General features: G+C 41.2%; 1 protein-coding gene across 3 annotated transcripts; it reads left to right on the top strand.

The window, feature by feature from the left end:
* Nucleotides 1–576: 576 nt before the first annotated feature.
* Nucleotides 577–7670, top strand: alas1 (aminolevulinate, delta-, synthase 1). 3 transcript variants are annotated; one of them, XM_078248857.1, is made up of 11 exons: nt 577–740; nt 3130–3378; nt 3541–3720; nt 3824–3931; nt 4217–4436; nt 5019–5203; nt 5345–5524; nt 5776–5940; nt 6503–6771; nt 6909–7071; nt 7337–7670. In XM_078248857.1, exons 2-11 carry the CDS (start codon nt 3162–3164, stop codon nt 7495–7497), a joined length of 1848 nt encoding a protein of 615 aa, XP_078104983.1. In that variant the 5' UTR covers nt 577–740; nt 3130–3161; the 3' UTR covers nt 7498–7670. The 3 variants fall into 3 exon arrangements, with proteins under 3 accessions (XP_078104983.1, XP_078104982.1, XP_078104981.1); XM_078248856.1 differs by having other exon boundaries at nt 3824–3967; XM_078248855.1 differs by having other exon boundaries at nt 3824–3970.
* The last annotated feature ends 1452 nt before the right edge of the window (nt 7671–9122 follow it).

The raw sequence follows: 9122 nt of genomic DNA, 5'->3' as shown, positions 1-9122 counted from the left end.
ACATTTACTTCCTCCATTGTCTGCAAAAATCACACAAGCAAACACATGTGCACATATTAAGTTTTCTCATTAACACAACTTCAAGAATATAGCATGTACAAAAAACAGCTCTGGTTCAATGTCTTTTTTCAACACCAGAGGTCACATGTGCACAGGAAATCTCTCTACTCCACCACCAACTAATCTATTAGGTCTTATGCTAAATTAGAATGCACACTACTACTAGAAACACTACTGTATCAAAGTTAGCCATACAACATCCGAAGGAGCATTTTGAGATTACACTTTTGACAAGTTGACAGACATGCATTACTGTCCTTGTGAATTTGAAGTTCTTAGAAAGTGTCAGTGATTTTAATAAACGTACATTGACTTATATGCAATGTATGTAATAAAAACCAAACACATCAAGTATAAGCTAGTAGTTATACATTCAACCATTTACGGAGAAAATTCCCTACTAGAAATGACAAGTGTTTGATCACATGCATGAGTCACACACTATGGTCTCAAACGAATAACATCTCGCGATACTTCCATGCGGTATCGGCACTGGAAGCTCTTTATAAGCACTTCACGTCCTCGTCCTTTTCGTTCGTCCTCAGTGCAGGATAACGAAGCACTCACTTCTTTCACCGTCTTCGAAAACAGGTCGTTTTAGTCAGAGTGCAGCATTAGATTAGCTTCGCTGCTATTATTCGGCCCACTATACCACTTTTGAAGCGTCAAGTTTTTAAGAGGTAAGTTTCTAATTTGGTTGTAATCATCTCTACTTCTGGTTGTAGCTTCTTAGCTAATGTCAGCAGCCTAGCTAATGTTAACGCTCGGTCAACCGGCATGTTAATGTTATAGCATGGATCACGAGCGGTCGGGTTAACGTTTAGTCTATCTAGCTAGGGTAACCTATTATGATAGTCAATGTTAAAGACAGACACGTCGTGACTCTTGCTCTCTTAATGTGTTATAACGTTAACCACGAAATGCTTTGCGAGTCAACACGGAACACCACTTTAAGGGTCAAGGTCCTTATGAACCACAAACGATTCAGTGTGTCTAAACTTGTCAAGTTTGTAATAACGATAAAGTTAAGTTATCTAGAGGCGTCTGTCAATGCCAGTGTTTTTATTCTTAAAGTCAAATGATACGGTTCAAGTAAGCACATCGGGAATCAGGTTACAAAGGCTGACGGAATAAAGCAATGTGATCAACATTATCATCCAGACGAGCTATTTAAGTAACTCTTGAATCTTTTTTTATTTTTATTAAAATTAGTGACACTTCAGTGTCAGTTTTTTACTGGCCAGTATCCCTTTTCCTCGAACATAAAGTGAGGACAGGTATGGGAGTGGTTACCTTGTCGAGGAATGTGTAAACCTGACTTAAACTGGGGGGTGGTTATGACACAGGGATAGACGTAAGATATGTGATTTTCCTTTTAAAAGCAAAGAAACACCTGTTGCAGTGACCCCAGGATGTAAAGGATACGTGACAGAAACTTGGAAAACTAATATTCACAAAGATGTTTTAGGCTTTAGGGGAAATACTAGCACAACTTTTAACCTCAATGAGGGCAGTGTATTGTGATAAAACAGCCTAAAGTTTGAGCCTGAAGGTCCATGATTTATCTTAAATATTAGTTTGAAAAAAGTTTTTTCAAACTAATAAAACAATACCGGTATCGGCTCCGATACTGCCTAAAACGCTGGTATCGGGAAGTACTGGAGTTTATGCACCGATCCGATACCATGTAATAAAGCCCTAAAGAAAATCTACGTTAAAGTAGTTTATTTATGTTCTTTTTCCGTTATAACTGACTGTCAAAATGCAGAATAAAAGAACGTTCTGTGGCATTCATTGTTTGAGTTTGTTCATGTTTCACAAAGAGTTTAACCTGAGCCAGACCGACAACAAAGATAGAAATCATATCACATCCATACAGGGATTGTAGTATACAGTTGTTAAAACATAATAAAATATATGACACACTGGTATCGGATCGGTACTCGGTATCAGCCGATACGCAAGCGAAAAATGGTATCGGACCATCTCTACGTAAGATACGCGATTTTCCTTTTAAAAGCAGAGAAACACCTGTTGCAGTGACCCCAGGATTTCATCCAGTCAAATAAATATGACCGTTATAAGTAAAGGATACGTGACAGAAACTTGGAAAACTAATATTCACAAAGATGTTTTAGGCTTTAGGGGAAGTACTAGCACAACTTTTAACCTCAATGAGGGCGGTGTATTGTGATAAAACAGCCTAAAGTTTGAGCCTGAAGGTCCACGATTTATCTTGAAAATATTAGTTTGAAAAAAGTTTTTTCAAAGTAATAAAACACTTTTTTTGGAGCTTTCAGACATTGAGACTTTGAGACCTTCATCTGTGGGGAAAAAACTGATCAAACTAGCCTACATCCGAAAATCTCCATGAGGTTGACCTGGTGCTAAAAATGTCTTGTCAAAGCCAACGTTTTATTGTTTAAAGAATGCTTCAGCGTAAACCACAGTTTTTTTGTCCCCTTTCCTATAATCTAGTATCCCTTTTGAAATAGTTTTGGTCTAAGCACATTAGAGCCCAATGACATTTGCTCTGCACTCCTAAATAGATCAGTATCGGCCGATACACAAGTTCAGGTATCGGAATCGGTATCGGGAAGCAAAAAATGGTATTGGGCCATCTCTACCTAAATAAATGTTATAAAACCTGACAGTAACATCTTTTCTTAGCAATAAAATAATCCATTGACCTCAGTGTGAAAAGTTTCAGGGAACACCTTTCTACCAAAGTACTCCCAACAGCTGTATTGCCTGCACTAAAAGAAGCTCTTTACTTAAATGTGAATTATTATTATTATTATTATTATATATATATATATATATATATATATATATATATATATATATATGTGTGTGTGTGTGTGTGTGTGTGTATGTATGTGTGTGTATATAAATATAAAAAAAAAATATATTATTTATTTTTTATAATAATGTGTGTAAATTACATCGAAACAGTTAGAATGGATTGCTTGCATTTATGGTAAAACAGAGGCCCAGCACATTAAAAGATGTAACTGAACTGACCACACTCTGCATAAGTTTCAATTAAGTTTCAACTGTCTCCTTTAGACCTCTGGACAATCATCATCACCACTGCTGCAATGGATGTGATCATGCGCCGCTGCCCATTCCTGGCTCGTGTGCCCCAGGCCTTTTTCCAGCAGTCCAAAAAGTCTATGGTGGTGTACGCCCAGAAATGCCCCATTATGATGGAGCTTGCCGCTAAACCTATGGCTCCATCAATGGCACGCGCCCTTTGCTCCTCTTCCTCCTCCTCCTCCCACCAGAAGACGGAGGACATCATGTCTGCCAGTGAAGGTGAGGGTGACAAAGGAGTAGATATACTGTTTTTAGCCTAATAAATGAGGTAGGTATATTATATCAAGTGAAATATCCCAGTTAATGTGATAGCTGAATTATTGCTGTAAGTAATAAGGTTGTTAGTATCAATCAAAGTCTAAAACTTTTTTCCACCTGCAGGCCGCAAACAGGAAGGGGATCCTAAGCTGCCAGGTGGCCACCCTATGCCATCCTCAGGCCAGGTGGCTTCCAAATGCCCTTTCCTGGCAGCTGAGATGGGTCAGAAGAACAGCAATGTGGTCCGCCAGGTCGGCGTGGAGTTCCAAGAGGATGTTGAGGAAGTCCGCACTGTTCAGAAAGGTCAGAGTTGTTTAGTCATTAATTAGACTTCCCAGTTTGGGCCCATCTTTTTCTATATCATTTGATACCATTTTCTTTTTGTCCTCTCTTGACCTTTTTGCAGAAGTGTCCACTGCCCAATTGAAGAAGCCGTCCCTGGCCAGTACCATTCAGGGAAGTGGAGGGGAGCAAACTAATCTAATGAAGACCCTCCTGAAACAGCGACCTAAAGGTGTCTCTCATTTGCTGCAGGAAAACCTGCCAGGCGGTAGTAAGTTTTATTTGGGTGCTCTGACAACTCGTTTACATGAAGAAGTATAGACACAGAATTCTTGAGAGACTGTGATCATACTAGCAACAATTTCACTCTCCTAATGAAGTTTACTTACCAATTGGTCATTTTGAAGTCAGTATGTTTTGAGTAAGGCGAGCTGAGACTTTCATCCTGTTATGCATTGCTACATCCCTCACAATGCAAGCCACATTAAGCAAGCTTTGCCTTCCTGTTCTGTTACAGTGTCCCGCTACCAATACGATTACTTTTTTGAGAAGAAGATAGAAGAGAAGAAGAGTGACCACACATATCGCGTGTTCAAGACTGTGAATCGCCTGGCCAACGAGTTCCCCATGGCCGAAGACTTCACTGACACTTCAGGGGGCAAGAAGGAGGTGTCCGTTTGGTGCAGCAACGACTACCTGGGCATGAGTCGACACCCACGGGTCGTGCAATCCATTGTGTGAGTAATGGAGGAGTGAGTGAGTGTGTGTGAGTGTGTGTGTGTGTGTGTGTGTGTGTGTGTGTGTGTGTGTGTGTGTGTGTGTGTGTGTGTGTGTGTGTGTGTGTGTGTGTGTGTCTGTCTCTTGGGTCTAGATGTGTTTACAAGTAATGAGACAAATGTTTTTCTTGGCTGTCCACGTCTCCTGTTGACACTTTAGTGAGTAAGGAGAGAGAGAGACAAAAAAAGATGAGACACTGCACGTAATTGAATACAACCTGACACCGATGGGTGATTCAGTCCATTGTTTGTGTGAGTGTTAGTTGGCCATAGGTTACACCTGAACCTCTGAGGTGGGGATGTTTTTCTTCTTTTCCTTTCAGCTTGTTAGAGCTTGCCCAGCTCTCTTACCCTGTACAGCAGAAACACCTTGAACCAAGGTGTCACTTACTACCAAGCAACTCTCCTGCTTAATTATTTACTTATTTACTTATTGTAGTCTTTCCCCCTCCTTAAGCTTCCATCTGGCACACATTTGCTGAGCAGCTTCAAAAAAACAAACACGATAAAACTATTTTTTTGTTTGCCTTTCTCTGTTTCTAGGGATACTTTACGAAAGTATGGCTCAGGGGCAGGCGGCACCAGGAACATCTCCGGGACCAGTAAATTCCACGTGGAGCTGGAAAAAGAACTGGCTGACCTTCACAAGAAGGATGCTGCACTGCTTTTCACCTCCTGCTTTGTCGCCAATGACTCGACCCTCTTCACCCTTGCCAAAATGCTACCTGGTATACAAAAATGTCTATGTTTGCAATAAATCCACCATTTATGTACACCATCAATTAATGTGTGATATTAATGCATTAAATAGAGTCCCTTTGATGCAAACTCTCAGTTTCGCTTCCTCTCTTTCTTCTGAACTATTTTAGGTTGTGAGATCTACTCTGATGCAGGCAACCACGCCTCAATGATCCAGGGTATCAGGAACAGTGGTGCTAAGAAATTCATTTTCCGCCACAATGACGTCGCCCATCTACGAGAGCTTCTACAGAAGGGAGACTCCACAAAACCCAAGATCGTGGCCTTTGAGACCGTCCATTCCATGGATGGTTAGTTTGGGATGGTCCCCATTACTTTTTTTTTTTTTTAAGCTTTTTTTTTTTTTTTTTTATTTGGTTGCTGATTATTTTCTTGAAAAATTAGGAATCACTGGGATGGCAGGAATGTCGATTGCACAAAACCATTATTTCATAGTTGTCTAGCAAAGGAAATGTAGTTGATAGATGTGGGGTCAAACTAAAATGACCTATTTTGTGCTTGTACTTCGGCTAATGGCTAAACTTTTCTTTCTGTAACACAGGTGCTGTGTGTCCGCTGGAGGAAATGTGCGACGTGGCCCATGAGTTTGGTGCCATCACCTTTGTAGACGAGGTTCACGCCGTGGGCCTGTATGGCGCCAGAGGAGGGGGCATCGGAGACAGGGATGGCGTCATGCACAAGATGGACATCATCTCAGGGACACTAGGTCAGCATGTAGTCTCTATTAAAACTAAATGCTGATGATGTTCTACTAAGCATTTCGACTTTGAAGCCATGCCAAAATGTTCTTCAGTCATTAAATGAACCATTTGTAATGGGCATGAATGGCTAGTTGTGTTACTCCTATTTATCTTTATCCTATATTCTTTATTTATATATGTTTATGAATCAAAACAAGTAACTACTCCAAGCAAGTGGGAATCTCTGTTTTGTTGTTATACTCAGGATCAAGCCTCATCTGTGTCAACCAATATGCCGGGGGGCTTAAAGAAGCCGAGCAGCTCTGTTGCTAGGAGACTGTGGGCTCTTGTTGCGCTGTTATTGAATGACTCTCTGCGTCTGTGTGTCGCCTTTAAGCTGGGAGGACAATTCTTTCCAACTGAGCGCTCTCGACCCTGTATTTCAGAAGGATCTAGTTTCTGAGATTTTGCATAGACCACCGAGCATAATGTAGTGACTGTCCTGAAATGATACAAAATGATGTCTCCGGAGCTGTAGCAACAGCCCGGATCGAAGAATAACCACCCGTGTGTCATGTCCTCTTCCAGGCAAGGCCTTCGGCTGTGTGGGCGGCTACATCGCGAGCACTGCCGCTCTGGTGGACACGGTGCGTTCCTACGCCGCTGGTTTCATCTTCACCACCTCTCTGCCACCAATGCTGTTAGACGGAGCCAGAAACTCAATCCAGGTCCTTAAAGGGGAAGAGGGCCGCGCACTGAGACGCAAACACCAGCGCAACGTCAAGCTGCTCAGACAAATGCTGATGGACTCAGGGCTGCCAGTGGTGCACTGCCCCAGCCACATCATCCCAGTCCGGGTAATTTATTATTTAATTTGTCGCCTACTGACATTAAATATGACTTAATAATAATTAAAAACGCACAAAGCAGTCCTTAGTGCGTCTCCACAATGGCTCCATTCTAATGATCATGTGTGTCTCTTTATGATTTTTAGGTATCAGACGCAGAGAAAAACACAGAGGTGTGTGACCTCATGTTGAGTCGCCACAACATCTACGTGCAGGCCATCAACTATCCTACCGTTGCCAGAGGAGAAGAGCTTCTGCGTATCGCGCCAACACCTCACCATAACCCTGAGATGATGAAATACTTTGTCGGTAAGAACATCTAGTAGTCTTGTTAATGTATTTCAGTTAAAATACATTTAGTTAAAATTGAAATTTACCCTGTTGGAAATGGAACTTTCTCTCATTTGCATTGGCGATTCGTGTTTTCCCCAGATCATCTTAAATGTATAATTTGTTCTGGTCAAATAGCTTAAGTTGACTGAATTTAATCAGTATGCGTGTGGTAACTGACTGTAGCTTTCTCTCAGTAGTAAAATTTAATTTAACCTCCACTCTTTCCTGTTTTCCTCCACAGAGAAGCTGGTGCACACATGGAAGGAAGTGGGTCTGGAGCTGAAGCCCCACTCATCAGCAGAGTGCACCTTCTGCCAGCAGCCGCTGCACTTTGAGGTGATGAGCGATCGTGAAAAGTCGTACTTCAACGGCCTCAGCCATCCTATCTCAGCCTGCGCATAACACTACTCACTACTGCAGGCTAGAGACGGCACATACACTCAACACCCATTCCTCTATCACTGTCATGGAATGTATTCATTATCTTTGATAAGTCCTCCTACACATTATTTTAAATATTCTATGTTCAGATGATTATATATATGTGCACCGAATAAAATGAAATGAAAGAAAAAGTGTGTGTTTGTTTCTTCTTCATATTTATACAGATAACTTATAAGGAACCATGAATAAGAAAAAGCACTGCCATAACCATAAACATTTGACTGCCTTGTATTCAGCACTTTTGATTCTTTGTGTTGTCCTATATAGTCCCTACAAGGAAACATAAATACAACTAATTATAAGTGTTCAGATTGTCCTTCTGCTGACATAATATATTCATTCTAACCTGTAAATTCAGATGGAGATTGCATAAATGTTGTCATAAAACTCAAAGTGACTCTGATTCACAAAATTAAAAAGAGGTCACTAGTTCACAACCATACCTGCACACATCCTCAGGATCTAAATACGCCTCAGAGCCGATCATAGATAGCTCAAGTTCGCTGTTTTTGCATTTTTTAAATCACTGTTACGCACACAGACAGGTCTGATAAAAATGATTTGGATAAGTCCTGTAGCACTACTATCTTATATAACACTACTTTAATTTAAACCGGATGGATAAATGTGAGGGTACACTCTAAAAAAAAGAAACCCAATAATGTCTTACATGTGGCTTAAAAAAGTGACTCCAGTTTTTAACATATCCAAATTTCTGCCATCAATAGCTAATTACATTGTCTCACATTTAATACAATACAAGAAAACAGAATACAATATGCTACATAAAGTACAGAATAAGTGGGCATTACAAATGCCGGCACGTAGTGAGTTAAGGCTTGTCCTAAGATTGACAAATGGTCCTCAGGACCAGTCTGCAATAAAATCAAAGAAAGACCATTGCCACACAATTACATTATCTGTTTTATGAACACAAACACAGGGACCAAGCAAAAGTCTGTACAAACAGGGCCTAAATAAAGAGCTTACTGTCCATGTATTGTTTTACAAATAAAAATGCTGTACTTTGTAACTAGTCAATATTATACTAGATTCAGTCATGATAGTAAAATAATTTTAAATTTGAGCAGTGAGAGAACTATTTGGAGTTTGTAGGGTAGAGTAGATAGCTCAGTCACATATAACAGTCTCCCCCTGTGTGTGTGTGTGTGTGTGTGTGTGTGTGTGTGTGTGTGTGTGTGTGTGTGTGGAAGTCTGATCACAACCTGGTTCACCTACAGCCACTGTACACTCCCCTGGTCCAACAACAGCCGGTGACAACTCACACCATCAGGAGATGGTCCCCTGAGATGGAAAGTGCCCTGAGAGACTGTTACAACACCACAGTCTGGGATGTGCTGATCAACCTGCATGGTGAGGACATAGAGGGGATGACACATTGTCTGACGGACTACCTGAACTTCGGCGCAGACGTGGTCTCCCCCATCAAGACTGTCCGCTGTTACCCTAATAACAAGCCATGGGTAACGCGGGTAGTCAAGGCTGTCCTCAACAAGAAGAAGGCTGCCTTCAGGAGCAGGGACAGGAAGGCCATGAAGGCAGCACAGCAGGAGGTGAAACAC

Source organism: Sander vitreus, chromosome 4 (assembly GCF_031162955.1).
Source record: "Sander vitreus isolate 19-12246 chromosome 4, sanVit1, whole genome shotgun sequence".
Classification (NCBI taxonomy): domain Eukaryota; kingdom Metazoa; phylum Chordata; class Actinopteri; order Perciformes; family Percidae; genus Sander; species Sander vitreus.
Note: the sequence above shows the minus strand (reverse complement) of the source record. Positions and strands in the feature narration are given on the sequence as shown.